The 22212-nt window shown below is 41.5% G+C and overlaps 2 protein-coding genes across 2 annotated transcripts in view; both read right to left on the bottom strand.

Moving 5' to 3' along the window:
* Nucleotides 1-761: 761 nt before the first annotated feature.
* Nucleotides 762-22212, bottom strand: part of dytn (dystrotelin) — a gene marked incomplete at its 3' end in the record, with an annotated part of 35112 nt that continues 13661 nt past the window's right edge. Inside the window, exons 18-23 of the mRNA XM_080775134.1 lie at nt 14554-14646; nt 13725-13817; nt 12676-12843; nt 6166-6252; nt 5612-5824; nt 762-781 (exon numbers count right to left, since the gene is read on the bottom strand). Of these exons, the coding sequence (XP_080631260.1) occupies nt 762-781; nt 5612-5824; nt 6166-6252; nt 12676-12843; nt 13725-13817; nt 14554-14646 (674 nt within the window). The remainder of the gene's footprint in view (nt 782-5611; nt 5825-6165; nt 6253-12675; nt 12844-13724; nt 13818-14553; nt 14647-22212) is intronic.
* LOC308324237 (uncharacterized protein) lies at nt 19059-22165 on the bottom strand. Its single transcript, XM_080776235.1, has 3 exons — nt 22074-22165; nt 20083-21475; nt 19059-19384 (listed from the first exon to the last, which is right to left on the bottom strand). Exons 1-2 carry the CDS (start codon nt 22105-22107, stop codon nt 20097-20099), a joined length of 1413 nt encoding a protein of 470 aa, XP_080632361.1. The 5' UTR covers nt 22108-22165; the 3' UTR covers nt 19059-19384; nt 20083-20096.

The raw sequence follows: 22212 nt of genomic DNA on the forward strand, positions 1-22212 counted from the left end.
TCTAATAAAATTGTTTTTATTATTTTTGTTCTGTAAAGCTACTTTTAGTACCTTGAAAAGCTATACTTTGTATGTATCATTATTATAAACAAATGTCATGATACAGCTATATGGTCATTTACAACAAATGAAGTCCAGGGTCTCCGCCTCTTATGTATTAATATCAATTAAGATGTGTGTCGTTCGAGGCTTTACAGTTTACACCATAAAAGTGGCAACTTACGGTACTTTCAGGCTGCAGCCTTTTTTCTCATGCCATTCACGCAAAACGGTGACTCGGACGCAATTTTGTAGCTTTAATCTCTGAATAGTGTGAACACAGACTGTGTCTGCTTAAATTAATAATTATTTACCATGCTGGTATATGGATGATGATTTTTTTCTAACTATTCATCCCCGTTCCCGACAGGAGCATGAAACTGTTGGTCTCATTGGAAACCTGAGGTTGTCTAGAACACGGGTGTGCAACTTTGATGATGGAGAGGGCCACTATATTTCCACACTTACTCAGAGGGCCACATTGCATTTACTGTTGGGCAGAAACCGCTTATCTTTGTATTTTTTTTCATAAATGAATGCTTTAACACAAAAGTAGCAAAAATAGACAACCTATATTTGTATTTAATTTGAAATGCATTAGCTACTAATAGACTGGGCCACATTAATAAGTGCACTATAAGGGGTGCACATGGTAGGGCCTCTACTAAATCATGCTCATTCAACAACAGGTTGCCATTTGTGGTTATACTGCCATCCAGAGCCTAGATGGCTCTGCTCCCATCTAGTGGGCACAATGTTTTGTAAAGTTTACCAGTTATTTGTCTTTTCCTGAAAGGCCGCAACGACGACCGACTCGACCGAGCAACGAGCAAGTTACTAGATGCGACCGAGGCTACAGCGAGGAAGTGTAGAGAGCCTCACAACAGCGGCTAATGTTATGAGGTTTTGCAATATAATGATTATATGAAGCATTCGAAATTCATATGTTATTTTTTGCTATGCCATTAAACTGCCTTCACACCATGGCTCTTTTCGTACATTAACCACTTTAACCCTTGCCTTGTTACCGTGTATCCCTACACTGGGGCGAATAGCAGATCGGCAGTACAGTAGTGCAAGGGGAACACTGCTGAAGCCTTCGGCTAGCAGCATGTAGCATGTACGCCCAAACACAACAGTACATAGGGTTAAAAACGGCATAATACAGTACACAACATTCTCTGCACATAACAGCGAAACATTTCTGAGTTATACAATGTCAACAAACCTACTCTTCACGGATGCATTGATTTAGAGGTGAGACGCTGCGGACCGCTCACAAGGCAGGATTTCAACATTTCAGCAGCCCTGGTCCACAAGAACACAACTATGAACTCTGATTAGCATTATGTCATAGCAGCAGTGCAACACCAGGGGGCGCAACAACAACACGTTTGATCAGAACAAAAAGGTTTATGGAATAAAATACATTTGTACACATTGTGACTTATAATTTATAAGTCACAATGTGTACAAATGTATTTTATGAACCTTTTATGTGGTATTAGTATTTATAAGTTAATAAATACTAATACCACATAAAGGTTTATGTCATAAAATATATTTGTAGCCTACACATTATGACTCATAAATACTAATAATACTAACATAAAGGTTTATGGAATAAATACAATATATTTGTAGGCCTACACAGTGTGACTCATGAATATACTAACCAGTAAGATGCCTGAGGATGAGAAGCGACCTCGGCCTAAAGGCGTGCATGCATCCACCTGGGTGACAGCAGACTGCTGGGCGAGCGCTGGTGCTTTGGCATGGGGGGTCAGATCAACATAATGGAATGAATTCTGTACTGGCCATATATGGAGCGTGTCTTGAATGTACAGGGTTTGATGAGGTCAGATCATCAAAGTATGGAATGTCAGAACAGGTCAGCTCCATATATGGAGATCTAAGGGTGGCAGCGGGGGTCGGCCCTGTTGAGAACTTTCGTTTTTGCCGGCTGACGGGTGCGGCTGCACTAGGTACTAACTTTGTGGCAGGCCCGTCTAGAGTTTAAATGGACAGGTATCAGTCAAAAGGAAGACATCGAAGATGAAGGATGGATGTGGAAGGATCAACATATGGAATGTTAGAACGGGTCAGCTCCATATATGGAGCTTTAAGGGTTTGAGGTCAGATGTAGAGCTACTGGCCAATATTGATGGCCACCACTCACTCGGATGACCCAGCTGGGGTGATCAAGTCCCGATTTACGTCCCAGTAGGCAGTAGCTACCCTCGATCAGTCCCTTATAGTCTAGTAGCCAGAATGTGAACCCGGACATGTTGAGTACACCAACATTTTACGTTAGAAATGTTTAGTATGGGTATGTAGAAACTGCCGGATGCTAACTTGCATATGTTGAGCAATTTTCATAATTGCATAGCATTGACATGTCAATTGGCATGTGACATATAGGGGTTTTTCATGATGCTGAATCCATTCCAAGCATTAGTTTTGCACAAAAAACACTCCTTTGGCTAAAACAGCCAATGTGATGATGTCAGCACAAGTGGCTATGGCCGTTAAACAGAAAGGAACATCACACCATGGCAACACAAAGGTCATCTTATGTATGTTGTTATCATCTTATGACCATAACCATGGATTTAAATATTCCAACTTCAACTTGATTATGTAATTATTATGAATAATACATTTCCATATAAACATAATTTAAGATAAAACCCCAATAAGATTTTAATTTGAATAAATATCCACATGAAGACAAGGTGTACTCCAAATCAAATGTACTTGATTTATTGCATAATTTGAATAACTATGACTGTCAAACAGTCACATGTAGGGCAGCACTAAATCAAACTAATTGAGTTAATCGATAAAAAGCTACCATTTTGGTCATGTCATTAGAGGCAAAAGTTGCTGTTAGGCAGAAAACCTGTATCTCCATATTTAACATTTACTGTTTTGCAGTGGTGTAAAGTATACATTTAGTCAACTTGTACTGTACTTAAGTACCATTTACTTAGATGGATGTATTTTCAATATCAATGAAGTGGCACAAGACATTCTCTGTTCCATGCAGGTCAGGAGGACATGACTGGCGGCATCCTGGAAGCAGCAGTGGGAGCTGTCGGGGCCCTCACGTATATCCAACGCTACATCCAGGACCCGGGAGATGGCACCGAAGGAGAAGACCTACCACGGCGGCAATGGACCCTGCTGCTGAACCGCCTACGAACCACCAGGGTTGGCTGCTCAAATCAATCAAATAGTGTGCAGTGTCACGTGTGTGCGAGTGTGTTAGTCAATGTGTTTGTGTTTAGTGTGTGTAAGAGCTCAGTACTGCCGGTGGTGAATGAGTCCCCTATGTGTTCTGCAGCAATCAGTCTGTGACCTGGAGTGGAGACAACACATGTACTGTAAGACCTTCATCATCATCACCACCACCACCACCACCACCACCACCACCTTTAGAATTTAATTGTTAACACTTCTGTAGCCGGCTATTAATAGTCTACGACCTGGCTAAGATACGTATGCACTTCATTTAGCGGAGAATATCTCAACTGTTCTTGGCTAATATGACCCCAGGGAACAACTTAAAATGACCACGCCCTTATTAAAATAATCGCTACTTCAACACTATTTTCTAAACCGTTGGAGCTACAGATGTTGAGGTGCTCAACATGTTCAGAATACTCATGTTTGAATATTCAATAACCATTATGCACACGGCAGTCATTTGCCATTAAGTTAATGGCAACTAGCCACAATTTTCCATTGACAGCCCATACATCCAAATTGTATTAAACTAATATTGTATTTTTTGAGTGGTGCAAACACTCCTACAGACAGCTGTGTGGCTGGGTCTGTCCCTGTGTCACTGGCTGTGTCCGAGCACGAAAATAGCGTTATAGTGTTTGTTCACCACCAGGTGTCACTGTTGCACAGCCTAACACAGACACACACACACAAGCCAGGGAGGAGGGCTTGTACAGTACAGTACAGTACAGTACAGTACAGTACAGTACCAGTCACTCCAGAAGGGTCTGATTTTTCTAATATCTACTATATGATGCAGGAGGCTACAGGAAGTTTATTTACTGAAAGAGAGCGCTTCCTAACTCCAACACAATTTTATATATATGTAGTGGGGTTCCTCCTAAGCCCTAAGGGCTTCTAACAGGACTGAAAATCGCTGAAGATCCCTGAATTTTGCTGAATAATGTTTTGAGGGGTGCCAGCCCCTCCTATGCCAGCTTTGTGCGGGTGTACCCCATAGCAATGATTTGATTGGTTGAGGACCCCATAGCGATGATTTGATTGATGATGTATGATGATAAGAGCGCCTCTTACTTCACACGGGTGTGATGCTTTACTTGGCGGAATCACGAAAATTATTCCCACATTGTTTACAGTAGGAAGGCTTCCCTCTATTATGGATGGAGTGTGAACCTTTTGGTGTACAGTATCTTAACACTCGAACAAAGCTTTCCTCACATTGGTCAGAGCTGTTAAGACTTCTCTCCAGTATGGCTGCGCTGATGACGCTTTAGACTTGATGGAAGAGTGAAACTCTTCCCACATTGTTCACAGTAGAAAGACTTCTTCTTTTCAGTATGGCTGCGCTGATGACGCTTTAGACTTGATGGAAGAGTGAAACTCTTCCCACATTGATAACAGCAGAAAGACTTCTCTCCAGCATGGCTGCGCTGATGACGCTTTAAACTTGATGGATCAGTGAAACTCTTCCCACATTGTTCGCAGTAGAAAGTCTCTCCAGTATGTTTGTGCCGATGCAGCTTTAAACTTATTAACTGACGAAAACTTTCCCCACATTGTTCACAGCAGTAAGGCTTCTCTCCCGTATGTTGGCGCTCATGAATCCTTAAAGTTTGTGCATGACGGAAACTGTTTCCACATTGTTCACAGAAGTAAGGCTTCAATCCAGTATGTAATTTCTGGTGTGACTGAAGATGATGCACTTGGGCAAAGCGTTTCTCACATTGGTCACAACCATAAGGCTTTTCTCCAGAATGCGTTCTCTTGTGTGTCCGAAGATGCGCCCATTGTTTGAAGCGTTTCCCACATTGGTCACAGCTGTAAGGTTTTTCTCCATTGTGATTTCTCTGGTGTATCACAAGAGCAGTCGGTGTTCTGAAGCTCTTCTCACATTGGTCACAGCTGAAAGGCTTCTCCTCAGTATGGATGCGCTGATGACACTGTAAAGTGTGTGCATGGCGGAAACGCTTTCCACATTGTTCACAGTAGAAAGGCTTCTCATCAGTATGGATGCGCTGATGACTTTTTAAGTGTCCTAACGATCTAAACCTTTTCCCACATTGGTCACAGCAAGGCTTCTTTCCATTATGGATGCGGTTATGAAATTGTAATTGTCGTAACTCCCTAAACCTCTTCCTACATCGGACACAGTAATATGGCATCTCTCCAGAGTGCAGAACTGCCAGGTGTATCTTAAGACCAGCCACTCGATCAAACCTCGTCCCACATTGGTCACATCTATAAGGCTTCTTCTCTTCAGTATGGATGAGCTGATGCATTTTAAATTTTGAAGAATGACAAAACGTCTCCCCACATTGTTCACAGCAGTAAGGCTTCTCTCGAGAATGTCTTTTCCGGTGTTTCTTAAGATACCGTTGTTGAGTGAAGCGATTCCCACATTGGCCACAGCGGTAAGGCTTTTCTCCGGTGTGAATTCTCTGGTGCATCTCAAGATTAGGTTTTGTGGTGAAGCTTTCACCGCACTCTTCACAGCAGAGATGTTCTTGTTTCACTGGGCGCAGGGCAGAACTGGTATCTGAGGATAGAAAAAAAATACAGATTACCAATTCATATGCAAAATAGCATATATATTATATTTATTTGGTTAATTTGGAACAACTGAAGTTCTGGGTTTAAACCTCTTATTTATCATCCAACTAAATTGTATTGTGTGAAGGCTTTACATCAAAAAGGGGCATAATATTTTCAGGCTGCAGCTAAATATGTTTTACTCGTTTCCTTATTGAGCCATATTATCCACTCGGTCGTCGTTTTGACCTCGCTCCTGCTGCAAACTTGAGTGGATGGATAGCGGTACATGAGAAGTAAAAGATGGTGTGAATAAGTGGAAAAAGAAAGGAGGATCATGGAACTTACGGAGGTCAGGGTGGTCTTCATGTTCCTCAACCCTGGCCGTGTCTTTAGAGTTCATCTTCACCTGCAGTCTTGACACCACAGATTGGTCTGGAATAAAGGAGCAACCATAATAATTATTACACAAGCTTGGTTGAACGATTCCGATCACAATTAGTTAATCACAATATTCAGAGGTCTGTTATTTCTCCTACGTAGGAATAACAGACCAGTGAAGACAAAGTACCTGAAACAACCAACGAATCAAAACACACAGTGCTTGGGCTTTGGTGTATTTAACATGGCAGCCATTATACGGGTGAACAGTACCTGTAGGAGCCATGAATTGGATTCTGGTAATATGTTGGTCAATGAAATGAATGGACTGTCACTGGTGTTAATGTGATTGATTGATGGGCATAGGGGCGGATCTGGTTCACTCAAGAAGGTGGCCTGTTCACCTGGCTGACACACAGTGAGAGAGAGGGGGTGTGTGGGACGCCATACTTTTTGTTGACCGCTTTATTTTGCTTTATTTACGTTGATCGCTGTGATTACTTGGATTTATGTTTGAGCACTTTTTGAGTCATTCATATTACTTTAATAAACCCCTTAAACGCATTGTTTTGGATCCAGTTAATTCCTTTTGTTTTGTGGAGCAGAGCGCGTCTGACAACCTGGCCCATCCCATCGCCTCTCAGCGACTTTAACATCAGTTTCTCATGTAGTCGCTTTACATTGTCAACAAAAAACGGCATTGTCAACGGCGGCATCAAACAGCAGAATTGCGGATCAAGTGGACAAGAAAGACGGTCGGAGTCGGAGACAAGGAGGAGTCACGGAGGAACACTGCCAAACACTGGCGCTGCATGCTGACAAGTGACAACAAACATTCCGTGAGAGTCACCGTCAAAGTCAACCACGAAAGTCAGCCTGCAAACTGTATGTAAAGGAAAGAACGCAGTTCGCAGTGCATAAGTCAATTGGGGACGTAAACCTACCTGATCATGACACGGGTTGAGTTGACGCTCATGAATACAGTTTGAGGAATCCTCTCGTTTGCAGCTGTCAATAAAGGAATCCGCCGTCTATCTAAATCCTTGTCTGTCAAGCTGCTGTGCTGTTTGTGTGAATATTGCCGAATAATACTGGTGGATGATGTTTTGTGGATAAGTTTCCTTTCAATGTGCGCAATGTGGATGTGTTGTGTTGAATTGCACGAATAGCGCCTAATTGCAAAGGAAAACTAAGAGGAAAAATGAGTCAAATAAACACTGGGGAAGTTACCAGTTCTCAGTCAGAAATGGAACATGGAAAACGAGAAATGGACAACCTTGAACGGGAGCGTCGTCTTTCCGTCAATAAAATTAAATCATTAATACCACAAATAAAATCTTTCATGGAAAAAAGGGGAAATGTTTTGAGAGTAAAATCTTTGTTGGTTACGTTGGATGCACATTACGCAAATGCCACAATGTCTCACAATACCTTATTGCCTTTATTGTCCGACGAGGAAAAGGAAAGGCAACATGAATGGTTTTACAGCATTGCACAATACAGCAATTCATTTAAATGTGACGTGGAAACGTGGTTGAATGAACCAGAGAGAACGGAACCTGTTGACACTGGTGTGCAAACTCAATTTACTAGGCCTACAACTGAAACGAGTTCACTTTTGGGAGTTGAAACTGTGGCCACTCCCTCAGTAGGCCTAATGGAGGAACTTCATTCAATAACGCAAACTGCATCAATAATGAGTCTAACACATGACAATGACATACAAGATGATGTGCATCCAAATGACAGTGTATCAAATGTGGGAAGGAAATCTATCACTTCCAGAGTTTCTTCTGAATGTCTGATTGCTCAAGCCGACTTAGCAGCATTGCAGATAAAACAAACCCTATTAAAGGACAAACATGAAATTGAAGCTGCGGAGGAAAGGTTGCGCAAGAGAAAAGAGCAACTGAAACTGGACGAGGACATCGCTGTACAAATGGCGAAATTAAATGTGTTAAAATCGCAAAGTGTCATAAGTGGAAGGTCCTCTAAAACAAAGCATGTGGATGGAATGAATTCATATGTTGAAAAGGCACAAACCCTCAATGCTAACGCAAATCCATTTACACCAAAAATGTCACAAAATCACGCAGTGGACATGGGCACAAGGCCTAAAGAAACAAATAATGCTCAATTCATTCATTTACAATCCCAGCCTCTGTCCGTTATGCACCAGGAATCTATTCAACCAATGCAATATGTTTTCAATGGTTCAAATGCAACTAATCATGACAATACAAGGGCTCATTCTCAAAATCCACCTGCTCATTCTGAAAATGCAAATGCTCATTTTGAAAATGTTAACTGTGGAAATACAAACGCAAATGACTGTCAAAGGGAGATGCTTGGCATTATGCGAAAGCAAAATGAAATTACCACACTGTTGATCCAGCAACATTGCCTCTCCTCTCTGCCAAAAAGAGAGGTGCCAATCTTTAATGGAGATCCACTCAAATACCATTCTTTCGTGAAGGCTTTTGAAAATGGAGTAGAAAATAATACTCAAAAGGACAGTGATTGTCTGTATTACCTGGAGCAGCATACAACGGGTCTTCCCAGGGAACTGGTCAGGAGCTGCCAGCACTTAGACCCAGTGAGGGGGTATGCTAAAGCCAAGGCTCTATTAAAAGAGGAGTTTGGAAACGAGCAGAAAATAGCATCCGCATACATGGACAAGGCTCTTTCATGGCCACTCATTAAAATCGAAGATGTAAAATCTCTTCAAGAGTACAGTCTTTTCCTCAGAGGCTGCTGTAACGCCATGGAGGAAGTCCAATATTTACATGAGCTAGACATGCCCGCAAATATGATGATCATCATACGAAAGTTACCATACAAGTTCAGAGACACATGGAGAAATGTAGCCTGTGAACTACAGGAAAAATTCAAACGTAGAGCTACATTTACAGACATTACCACTTTTATTGGGAAACAGGTGAGAATTTTAACTGACCCAATATTTGGAAACATACAGGACGCCCCGCCACCAACTACAACTAAAGGTGTGAGCAAATACCCATCTGGAATGAGAGGAACTAGCTATGCCACCACTGTGACCCCCGTGAGAACCATGACTCAGGTTGGACTTGAAGAGGAACATGTTCAGGAAATAATCAAAACATGTCTGTGCTGTGGAGAAGAACACCCATTGGATATGTGTCCCCAGTTGGAGAAAAGACCCCATAAAGAGAAGATAGGCTTCTTAAGAGAAAATGGAGTCTGTTTCGGATGCCTGAGTGTTGGACATGTAAATAAATTCTGTAGACAAAAGATTACCTGTCAAACTTGTGGTCGGAAACATCCAACTGTACTTCACATCACTCAGAAAGAATGGAACCAAGGGTCTGACCTATCGGATCGGAAGTCATGGACATCAGTGGACGGCACACTAGTATCGAGTGGCCTTACTGGGGCTGGTGACAATGACTGCAAGCTGCCTATTGTTCCAGTGCAGGTTAAGTCCAAGAAGGGGAGCAAGACTGTTAACATATATGCTTTCTTGGACCCAGGAAGCTCTGCAGTATTCTGTACTGAATCCCTAATGCACAAACTTGACCTCACAGGGAGGAAGACAAATATTCTCTTGAAGACAATGGGCCAAGAGAAAGTTGTTTCTAGTCACATCGTATCAGGACTGGAAGTCTCTGCCTTGAATGAGAAGCACTTCTGTGAACTGCCCAAGGCTTACACACAGGCGTGCATACCTGTCCATAAAAGGAACATTCCAAGACAGAAGGATCTTCAGAGATGGCCTCATTTAAATCACGTTCATCTGCCTGAGATTGATGCTGACATCGAGCTGTTGATAGGAACAAATGTTCCTGATGCTTTAGAACCGCTGCATGTCATTCGCAGTGTTAATAATGGTCCTTATGCCATCAGGACCAGACTGGGCTGGACTGTGAATGGACCGCTGAGAGGAGGCAGCGAGAATGCAAATGAGTGTCAGCAGCCAGAGTTTTCTGTGAACAGGGCGTCAGTCATGAACTTGGAGGAACTGTGGCAGCCTCAGTTTAAGACAGATTTCCCAGAACGTAACAGTGATGAACAACCTGGCATCTCAAGAGAAGATCATACATTTATGGAACTGCTCAATGACCAGTGTCAGACCGGCTCACCATTGAGGAGAAGGGACATCACCATCCCACAAATTAAGGTCATTACTGCCACCAAGCCGAGTCGTATGGACGTCTCGTGGAGGAAAGAGCTACACATGGATCCAGAAGCTTCTGTAAATTGGCCAGAATGCGCTTCAGTGATCAAACCCATTATGAACGAGACTTCCAGATTAATAGTTGATCCAGATGAAACTCATCAACCACTATCGGATGACCCTGAGGTCAAGAAGGCTGTTGTGGTCAATGCTATACAGACCAAGGAGGAGGTTGGTGCACTGACTCACGTGATCCCATACTGGGAATCTTGGACACGTATGGTAAAGTCTGTAGCTTGGATTTTTATATTTATGATCTGGCTCTTGTCTCTCTGTGGGAAACAAGACATAAAAGTGGACCTGGAACAGTCTGACTTGGACGTGGACCAAAATAGATGTTCAATAGAAAATAATATGGAGACCTTTGAGAAAGAGACCGTTTCAAGGTGCTTGCCAGAGGACTTCTCAAAACCACACAAAGGCGAAAGTGTGAAGGGGGATAGTCACATCTCCCTACTTTGCCCACGGATGAAAAACAATAAAGAACAGCTCCCAGGAACAGCCAATAACCAAGATCTGCTTAATTTAGGAGGCAGAGGAGGACTAATGTTTGGACTATTCCAGGACCTGTTGAATTCAGGTTGAATATGATTACAATTACTTGGATTGCTTTCATCTTGACCTTTGACTTTGACCTTGACTATACAATGAGAGTGTTAACTCTGAAAATGACTTTGCGTGGGAACCTCTTACGAACAATCGTTTTCGCATTCGGCTGAAGAGACTTTCATATCCATGAGAAAAAAGAAAAGTTTGGGAAGTTGATTACTGTTATTTCATGCCTCCTATTCCTTCGTGATGTAATTATTATGTAATAACCTAATAATTTGGGGCTGGCGTGTAGGAGCCATGAATTGGATTCTGGTAATATGTTGGTCAATGAAATGAATGGACTGTCACTGGTGTTAATGTGATTGATTGATGGGCATAGGGGCGGATCTGGTTCACTCAAGAAGGTGGCCTGTTCACCTGGCTGACACACAGTGAGAGAGAGGGGGTGTGTGGGACGCCATACTTTTTGTTGACCGCTTTATTTTGCTTTATTTACGTTGATCGCTGTGATTACTTGGATTTATGTTTGAGCACTTTTTGAGTCATTCATATTACTTTAATAAACCCCTTAAACGCATTGTTTTGGATCCAGTTAATTCCTTTTGTTTTGTGGAGCAGAGCGCGTCTGACAACCTGGCCCATCCCATCGCCTCTCAGCGACTTTAACATCAGTTTCTCATGTAGTCGCTTTACAGTACCATCAAAAAATGTTTTTGAAATATCTGAGGCTCAGGCGAGAAATAGGAAATTAAGTAATATTGATTTATATTTGATCAACACCTCCATGTCCAGCGTTAACACACTGGACACGCCATAATCTAATGCAGTGTTTCTCAAACCATTCAGGTCAACACATAAAAGAATATTTGAACTGGGGACCCCCTACCATGACAAGCAGTGGAAACATAATTTTTATGTTTCCACTGCTTGTCATGGTACTATGGTAGGGGGTAAATTTTAGTTTGAATCGGTTCCAATTTGACCAGTTTTAACCCATTCAGGACAGGAACCCCTTTTGGTGTTTTAAGCATTATGTTATGGAAAAAGAACCACCGCTCATCCGCTGAAAAAAACTTAAGAGGTGCTGGAGCCACAAAGGGAACATGAGAAAAAAATAAAGGGAAGCTCCGGCACACTCAGATCTGCACACAATCAATGTATTTATTTAGCAAGCTTTCGGTCTACTGACTTTCTTCAGACATTATGTTATAAAAGATCTACAAGCTCATAGCAAGTGCCACGCTACAAGCTTGTAGATCTGCTATGTTTGAAAAATCGTGAAAATGTTTTGCAAATATTTAAATATATATTCTTTCAGAACGTTTTTAACTTAAATCTTTCCTTCTGGGGGGGGGGGGGGGGGGGGGGTCCCTGGAACAACATATTTTCAGATGGGGGTCAGTGGCCAATTACATTTTTGGGGTCCTTGAAGTGAAATATTTTGAAAACCACTGACATAGAAACATTTTTCAGACGTTTTTCAGAAAGCGGTCATGATTTAGAAGACATTTGTAGAATCTGCTCTCAGGTCTAAATGGGTTAATATAATTAGTTGATTACTTAAAATGTGCAGATACCCTATATAGACGACTCCGCAGAGCGCTGCCCTGGGTGCGATCATAACTGCGATGTCAATCACTTATACTGTATATTGGTTTGTTTACTTATAGAGTAGGAAAACAATGTTGCACATTAAGCCTGTTACATACCTATTCTGTATAACTTGATCACTGGGTCCAACATGGTAACACATTGATGCTTCTCTCCAGTGTGGATTTTCTGGTGTGCCTCAAGATGAGACGCTTGGGTGAAGTTTCTTCCGCACTGGTCACAGCAGAGATGATTTAGCTTCACTGGGGACAGGGCAGAACAGGTAACTGAGGAAGAAAACAATGACAGATTACTGTATGTAATGACTGCATAGGAAAATAGCATCTATATTGTATATAGTATTTATATAGTAATTTGCAACCAACTAAGATCAGGGAAGGCTTTTCAGCTTAGAATTTCCATATTATTTTCAGGCTGCAGGCCTATTTTTGTTTAGTTTCTGATTCCATTTACGCAAACGGTGACTCGGACGTAATTTTGTAGCTTTAATCGCGCATAGTGTGAATGCAAACTGACACATTTCGTTCCTATTTTTTTTCATCCCACGATTTTTGCAACCCATTTTTTTCACCCTGTGTCAATTAGGGCTTTCACTAATCGACTAGTAGAATCACTAGTCGACCTTGTTGGTACTAGTTGAATAGTTGTTCAAATAAAGGCTCAACCTATGTAAATTAGATAGTATTTTGTAGACATAGCACTCTATAGTGTATACAGTTTCATTATATAGATATTCCACGGTTAGATTCTTAGCTTAAGTACGAATCTTGAAGACTATTTTTATGTATTACCATGTTTTGTTCTTGCTTACTGTAGGGATATTTTACTTAAAAAAATATATGGTCATTTTAACGTCTACTCAGGCTTTTGTGAACACCCTAAACAGTTTTTAAGTTGCTTGATCCAGTATTTAGATATTTGATTAGATCATACAGTTTTTACAAATTCATTAAAACTTCAAACACCATTTTAATCATGATAGATTAATTGACACTCGTCCTTGGTTCTGGTGACTGATATTGTCCTAATGCAATTCGTTTTTTTTCCCTACACACTGGTAGGTTGAATATGAATCCTAAAATATATCAATTTTTATATTATATATTTTTTCAATATTTATTTTTAAGAATACCACCCTTGTTCATACCTGAGGCAGGGAATCCCAGGAAATCCTCCTCATCACCTTCCTCTTTAAACATGTGGAGGATTTGTTGGTGCAGTTCTCCATCCATGGCTTCACCTGGACCACATGGAAAACAAAACATCATGGAATGTGTCACATGTGTCCCACATGGAGCCAAACACATACCCTTACTAGTGAGGAATTCACACCACCTTGGCTAAAAAAGTGTGAAGTGAGCGGTGCAACCGTGTGGGGGTCCCCGGGTGTCCCCAGAAGTTCCAGACCCATAGGACGACGGCCAGGGTGCCGGCCCCACATCCGGAAGGGTAGAGAAATGAGTTACCATGTAGGGGTCTCCGGGGTCCCCAGGGAGAAATGACAGAGTTACCGTGTGGGGGTCCCTCTACTGTACTGTCCAACTTCCATCGGTACAGACTAGGTACCGGTCTGGTACCTATAATACACTACTACTACTGGAATCTGTTATTTTCCCCTTAATTTTCATGTCATGTACATTCCAAAAAATACCCACATCACGTAGTAGATGTTCTGGGTTCAAAAGTGACATCAGAAAAAGAGAAAAGAACCCTCATCTCATCTGCTCCAAATGTTATAGGCCTACTTTATTGACGACATTTCGAGCCAAGGATCTTCACCTGGTCAAACTCTGTACATTCCAAATAAATAATTATTATATATATATATATATATATATATATATATATATATGGTGTTATATAATGAATGGATTTTATTTTATTTTTTAAAACACAACAGCGTCTTCTTTACTGGTTTTGGAACAAGCAGATAATTTCTGCTTTCATTAATAATGACCTTGTTGTTCATACAGTACCTGAGACAGTGAATCCCAGGAAATCCTCCTCATCACCATCCTCTTCAAACATGTGGTGGATCTGTTGGTGCAGTTCTCTGTCCATGGCTTCACCTGGACCACATGTCAGTGAAGAAAACAAAAACATCATGGAATGTGTCCCACATGGATCCTGCCAAACACATACCCCTACTAGACTAAATCTAATAAAAACTAGGTTCAAGAACAGGTTGTGTACACTAGGTACATAAGAGTAAGACTTGTTTGGCTTCCTTCAGAGTAGACAATGCAGCAGCATAATATGCACATGCACATCAAACAGCAAAAACAAGGGGATAGAATATAAAGCGCAAAAAAGGGGGGGGAAAGTGGATATAAAAAAAAAACACTCACAGTAGGCTATATATTCCATAAATATACAACAGATTTAGTTCAGAAAGGTGCACGCGCAATAGAGCTACGCAATAGCGTGAGAAGAGGGAAAAGGTGAGGTTGGAGTTTTCCTTTTCCCTGTTTTGCTCTATTCAGTTCATTCATGTAGCATCTGAAACTGTCTGGGTTTGGAAAATGTCGACCACAAGATAGCATGGTGAACTTGACCTTAGCATAAAGATTTAGACTCCCGTAGATTTATCGATTCTGAGAATTTCTGACATTTTCAATCTAGAGAGTCTAAGCGAACTCGCCCGTCCTTCGCCCAAAACCCCCTGCCCCTTGAATGGCATGACCAATGACAAAAAACTCCCATATCTGCTGGGCGAAGTACAACAATGTGCAAACACAGCAGCAAGATTTGTGAGTTGCTGTGATAGGAGAAGGATATCAAATGGAACACAACCACCCTAAAGACTAATCATTGTGTATATTCCTGCACTATACCTGCATTGAGTGACCTTAGAATACAGGTACATAGAATTTGATCTATTGAAGATTCTGACCTTGAAATGTACATCATTTTTGTTTTGATTGTATTGCTGTATTGTTCTTTCTGCTTTGGCAATGTAAACGTATGTTTTCTCATGCCAATAAAGCCCTTTGAATTGAATTGAATTGAATGGCTCTGAACATGTACAAATGCAAAATTTTAAGGCGCTTACCCCGCTGCCTAACTTGTCCGGTTTCCTTGCGCATAGCTTTTAAAACCCGTAGTTAAAAAACCAACAAAAAAAACCAACAAAACAAGTGTCTTAATCCACTGTCTCGGAATCTTTCATCCATCTTGGATCTTTCCTCGATTGTAACTGCGCAACAGCGCCCCTGGCGGTCATGGTTGCGGAGCCAGTTGCACTCATTTGAGGAGACGAGGAAAGATCCAAGATGGCGGGAAAATATCAGACAGAGTGGATTTAAACACTTGTTTTATTCAAAACTACGGCCCTACGGGTTTTAAAACCTATGCGCAAGGCAACCGGACAAGTGGGGCATCCTTAGATTTTGCATTTTGTACATTCAAGCCATTCAAGGGCAGGGGTAACCTTTGTGGCGGATGTCAGAATACACCCACGAGTCTAAATCTTAGGTTTTATGACCCCCGCCGGGCCCCCCCCCTCAGATAATCGGGAGACCACCAACTGTTTGTGAGATAAGGACGTTATACATTAAACACTTGAATCCCTACACTGGGGCGAACATTAGCTGAAAATAGCTCACCTACAAGTTCACGGAGTTCGGAGGTTGCTGCTCGATCCGAGCCTGCACAACAGTCACAGGCTCACAGCAGCTATAGCTGGCTGGCTAGGCTAGCGAAAATTAGCCATGTGGGTCAAACACAACAACACGGCACATAAAAGTGCACATAGGCTATGATATTGACAGTTGACACAAGTCGGACGTACGTCGTCCTAACGTTATGGATGTGGACCAGAGCAAAATTTGTCCTAAAACGGTGTGAGACGGTGTGTACAACACACACATTTGCTGCACATGACAGAACAGTGAAACATTCATGAGTTATACAATATTACAACTTACTTTTCAGGAACGCACTCATTGAATAAAGAGGTAATACCTTAGAGTATACTCAGGGCAGCTATATTAAGGGTGAGACCGTGGAGCGTCTTCTATGGTATCAACGGCGTAAACAATAGGATTCATTCATAATCATTCCATTCCAACATTATCAGAGGAGCTACCTAAGTGCCTGACTCATTTGGAAAACTGAGCTGCCCCCCAAAAATGCCTGAACAGAACAAACGTGGAACTGGAAACTCAGGACACAAGAATACAAGGATACATTTATTTGAAAACTTTACTTATTTTATTTACTGATTAATATTACAATTAGCATACATTAAACACTTCAGCCCTATACATTTCGGCCATTTGAAAATAGCCTATCATTAATTACTAAATTCATGTCGCTCCTATGCCACCAAAATGTGGAACGCACTGATTAAAATGATAGATTATCAATTAATCGCCATTCATAATTTAACCTGAACAGTGTGATGTCACAACAAAAAGGCACTTCATTATTATAAAGGCTAAAAATGAACAGTGATTTCTCAAACAGTACAGGCTACTGAGGATAAATGAAAGCTGATTTACTATAAACTCATAAAAGTGGTGAATCATCTAAAATGTAAATGGTGTCTAGTTTAAAGTATGAATCACCATTTAAGAGTTCAAAGAGGGCATGGACAGGTTTTATATTTAACTGCTGTTTAAAAGTGCCACTAGGTGGCAACTGTTACTTTTTAATGAGATTAATTGCAGTCAGGTGTATTTTTTGTGACTGATCCGTGATCCAGCCAAACAAAACACCAAAAATAGGATTACACCCACCCTGTGTTGAAATAGTAGGCCTACTGCACCTGCACATTTGAAATACAGACAATACTAGATCTGAAAGTATTTAGATACAAAATACATCTAATTTCTTCCATCCCAGCAAAATACAAATTACAAAAAAGTATTTCAAATACGTATATGCATATTGTATTCCAACTCGCAGCAACTGGCGAGACTTGAAACAAACAGGGGGGACCAAAATAAAGTGATGCCGATGGAACCTGCAACCCGAATAAAGGGGTTTCTTATTTTTTTAATCATCCCGTCTAAACCACGCCTATAGACCGGATCACACAGGCGATGAGTAACACAACCAGGCTTTCCTTTGAGGTGGAAAGTCTGGTGATGCAAGGTTAATATAGGCCTACCTAGTCCTAGTAGTATAGCCTACTACCAGTAAGACGCCCTGAGGGCGACCCGCTGACCCGTGCACCTATCCGCCTGGGTGATGGGCCGACGGCAGACTGCTGGCGCTTTGGGATTGAGGGTCAGAACATATGGAATGAATTCTGTACTGGCCATATATGGAGCACGTCTTGAGTGTACAGTGTCTGATGAGGTCAGATCAACATATGGAATGTCAGAACAGGTCAGCTCCATATATGGAGATCTACGGGTGGCAGTGTCTCGAGTGTACAGTGTCTGATGAGGTCTGGCCTGCATATATGGAGCGTACTGTATATGGTTGAGAACTCTACTAATAACTTTGGGATGGGCCTGTCTCGAGTTTGAATGGACACACCTGTCCATCGAAGAGGAAGGACAGGTGGGAAAGGATCAACATATGGAATGTCAGAACAGGTTAGTTCCATATATGGAGATCTAAGGGTTGGAGGTCAGATGTAGAGTTGCTGGCCGGCTCCATATATGCAGATCTACCTGTACGTGATGATCCAGTCTTCTCCATGTATGGCTATCCAGGGTTTGATGAGGTCAAACCCGTCACCCATCTCCATATATTATATGGTGTCACAAGGCGTTGTGTGCTCGTAGATCTGCTATTTTTGGCTATGCTAGGGTTCAAGTGGTTAGTGTAAAACCAATATGAGAACCCATCGGCAAAAAAAAGGAGAAACAGCGTCAACTGTCTAACTCGAGAGACTAGTGTAAAAAAGTGCCTATGACAAACCTTTGGTGACCTTCCTGTTGCAACTCTGAGGACCCCCTAAGGGCCCCGGACCCCTGCTCTACACCAAATAAATGCAGAAGAAATAAGAGTTTGGTGAACGAGGCCCAGTGTCAGCAGAATCAGAGAAATACAAACGGAACATCACACAGTGGCAACACAAAGGTAATCTGATTGACCAAAACCATGTATTTAAATATTCCAAATTCAACTGACAATAAATTGCCATGTAAACATTTATTTAAGATAAAACCTGATAGGTTATACTGTAGTTTGTTTTATACTGTACTGTAGTTTGAATAAACAATCACATGAAGACAAGATTTATTCTAAATATAGTTGCTTTATTTAATCATTTTAATAACTATGACGACTGTCAGACTAATCAAACTAATATATTTAATCGATTACAATTTAGAATAAAAAACAATAATTGATCATCATTTTAGTCATGTCATTAAACAAAAGTTGCTGTCAGTCAGAAACCTCGTATCTCCATATTTTAACTTAAAAAAAAAAAGGTTGTTTTGCACTGGTGTAAAGTAAGTAGGCCTACATTTCCTCAACTTGTGCTGTACTCGAGTACAATTTTTATGTATTTTCACCCACTTATAAAGTCACACAATACATGCTCCGTTCCATGCAGGAGGACATGACTGGCAGCATCCTGGAAGCAGCAGTGGGAGCTGTCGGGGCCCTCGCGTATATCCAACGCTACATCCAGGACCCGGGAGATGGCGGCGAAGGAGAAGACCTACCACGGCGGCAATGGACCCTTTGCTGAACCGCCTACGAACCACCAGCGTTGGCTGTGTGTGTGTGTGTGTGCCAGTGTGTTTGTGCATAGTGTGTGAGAGCATAGTACTGCCACTAAGTGGTGTATGGAGTCTCCCATGTGTTCTGCAGCCATCAGGAGGTCAGTATGTGACAAGGAACCTGGAATGGAGACACAACTCATGTAAGTCCATCATTATCATCATCATCTGTTGCTCTACACTGGCTACCAGTCACATTTAGAATTGATTTGTGAACATGTACAGTATGGCCTGGCACCTATACATACTAACAGTTGTGCCTTTCTGCACCCTGAGGTCCTCCGATTCAGCTTTTCTGGTTAGTCTTGGTTGGTGACCAAGGGTGACAGGGTTTGCCCTAAAGGCCCCTGGACTTAGAAGCGTACCGGAAACCAAAATGAAGGGTGTGCGTGTGTGTGTATATATACTGTATATCTCCCCAGAAAAAGGGGATATATCTTTATGTATTATATAGCTAATAATGTGACGATCGTAACTTTAGTTTTGATACAAAATTATTTAGTAATGAGCCCCTAACATCAACATTCTGTTCCATCAACTCAATCTGAGCCTCAATTCAGAGAAAAAAGAAAAACGCAGCCAAAGATCACACTCATTAAAATGGAAGTGGATGGTGGGGAATCAATCATTTCAATGACAGACCATAGCAGAAGCGAGCATTGCCTAGTGACTGGTAAGTTATTACTCTGTAGATATTAGGAAGACCATTCTGAATCAATAAAAAAACCCAAATCACGTCAACAGGACTAGACAATAGGATTCATCACGTCATGGCAGTCAATTAGTTAAGATTAGTCAATTGAGCAAAGCTTTTCTCACATTGGTCAGAGCTGTTAAGACTTCTCTCCAGTATGGCCGCGCTGATGACGCTTTAAACTTGATGGTTGAGAGAAACTCTTCCCACATTGTTCGCAGTAGAAAGTATCTCCAGTATGTTTGCGCTGATGCGTCTTTAAACTTATTAACTGATGAAACCTTTCCCCACATTGGACACAGGAGTAAGGCTTCTCTCCCGTATGGAGGCGCTCATGAATCTTTAAAGTGTTTGCTTGACGGAAACTCTTCCCACATTGTTTGCAGCAGAAAGGCTCCTCTCCAGTATGTTTGCGCCGGTGCGTCTTTAAACTTATTAACTGACAAAACCTTTCCCCACATTGTTCACAGCAGTAAGGCTTCTCTCCCGTATGTTGGCGCTCATGAATCCTTAAAGTTTCTGCATGACGGAAACTGTTTCCACATTGTTCACAGAAGTAAGACTTCAATCCAGTATGTAATTTCTGGTGTGACGTAAGATGCTGCGATTGGGTGAAGCGTTTCCCACATTGGTCACAACAGTAAGGCTTTTCTCCAGAATGCATTCTCTGGTGTGTCCTAAGATGTGGCATTTGTTTGAAGCGTTTCCCACATTGGTCACAGCTGTAAGGTTTTTCTCCAGTGTGATTTCTCTGGTGTATCACAAGAGCAGACCCTGTTCTGAAGCTCTTCTCACATTGGTCACAGCTGTAAGGCTTCTCTTCAGTATGGATGCGCTGATGATACTGTAAAGTGTTGGCATGACGGAAACTGATCCCACACTGTTCACAGTAGAAAGACTTCTCTGTATGGACAAGGTGATGACTTTTTAAGGTTGGTAATGTAATAAACCTCTTCCCACATTGGTCACAGCTGTAAGGCTTTTCTCCAGTGTGATTTCTCTGGTGTATCACAAGGATAGACTGTCTTCTGAAGCTCTTCTCACATTGGTCACAGCTGTAAGGCTTCCCTTCACTATGGATGCGCTGATGACTTTCTAAGTTTCGTAACGCACTAAACCTCCTCCCACATTGGTCACAGCTGTAAGGCTTCTCTCCTGTATGGATGCGCTTATGCATTTTAAATTTTGATGACTCACTAAATGTCTCCCCACATTGTTCACAGCAGTACGTCTTCACTCGATAATGTATTTTCTGGTGTATCTTAAGATACTGCCGTTGTGTGAAGCGTTTCCCACATTGGCCACAGCAGTATGTCATCTCTCGATTATGTATTTTCTGGTGTCTCTTAAGATACTGCCGTTGGGTGAAGCGTTTCCCACATTGGCCACAGCAGTAAGGCTTTCCTGTAGTGTGAATTCTCTGGTGCATCTTAAGACTAGGTTTTGTGGTGAAGCTTTTCCCACACTCTTCACAGCAGATATGTTCTTGTTTCACTGGGCGCAGGGCAGAACTGGTATCTGAGATAGAAAGAAATGACAGATTACCAATTATAAATGCAAAATAGCATTTATAACAACTGAAGTTCTGGGTTTCCACCTCTTATTTATCATCCAATTCATTTGTGAAGGCTTTATACAATAAAAGTGGCAAACTATTTTCAGGATAAATATTTTTGTTTCATTATTCAGCATACACAAGGCCGTTCATCCATATTATCCAAAAACTAGATTTAGCAGCCTTCCATGTTTTACGACCTAGAGAGAACAAGATTCATCCCCAATTCAACTTGCCTCCTCTGTAACTTATGGACAAGACAAAAGACAGAGAGAGGGTTCTTCTATGGCTACATTCTTACTTATGCTGTTATTTGGCCTTTCTGGGACTAGTATATGGTTAAATAAATACATTTGATTTGATAAAGAATGGCATGTATATGAAAATAAATTGAGCACTGCTTATTATAATAGCCTACCTTCAGCTGTGTTCATCAGCTGACACTAACATCAATCAATCAATCAATCAATCATCAAATGTCCGCAGACACTCAGTGAAAAGGGTCCACAATAATTTTCTGTATGTATGTGATGTTTTGTGATTCATTCATTTTTTACATACCTATTCTGTATAACTTGATCACTGGGACCAGCATGGGATCACATTGATGCTTTTCTCCAGTGTGTATTGGTTTCACAGAGGACAGGGCAGAACAGGTATCTGATAAAGAAAACAATGATGAATGTATAGGTCAAATGAA

The sequence above is a fragment of the Protomyctophum bolini genome, assembly GCF_963924005.1.
Source record: "Protomyctophum bolini genome assembly, chromosome: 11".
NCBI classification, from domain to species: Eukaryota; Metazoa; Chordata; class Actinopteri; order Myctophiformes; family Myctophidae; genus Protomyctophum; species Protomyctophum bolini.

Coding starts and splice junctions, on each gene's coding strand:
- LOC308324237 (XM_080776235.1), bottom strand. CDS start 22,107: ATGCTGGTCCCAGTGATCAAGTTATACAGAATAG. Junction 21,476..22,073: donor GATCAAGTTATACAGAATAG/GTATGTAAAAAA, acceptor TTTCTATCTCAG/ATACCAGTTCTGCCCTGCGC.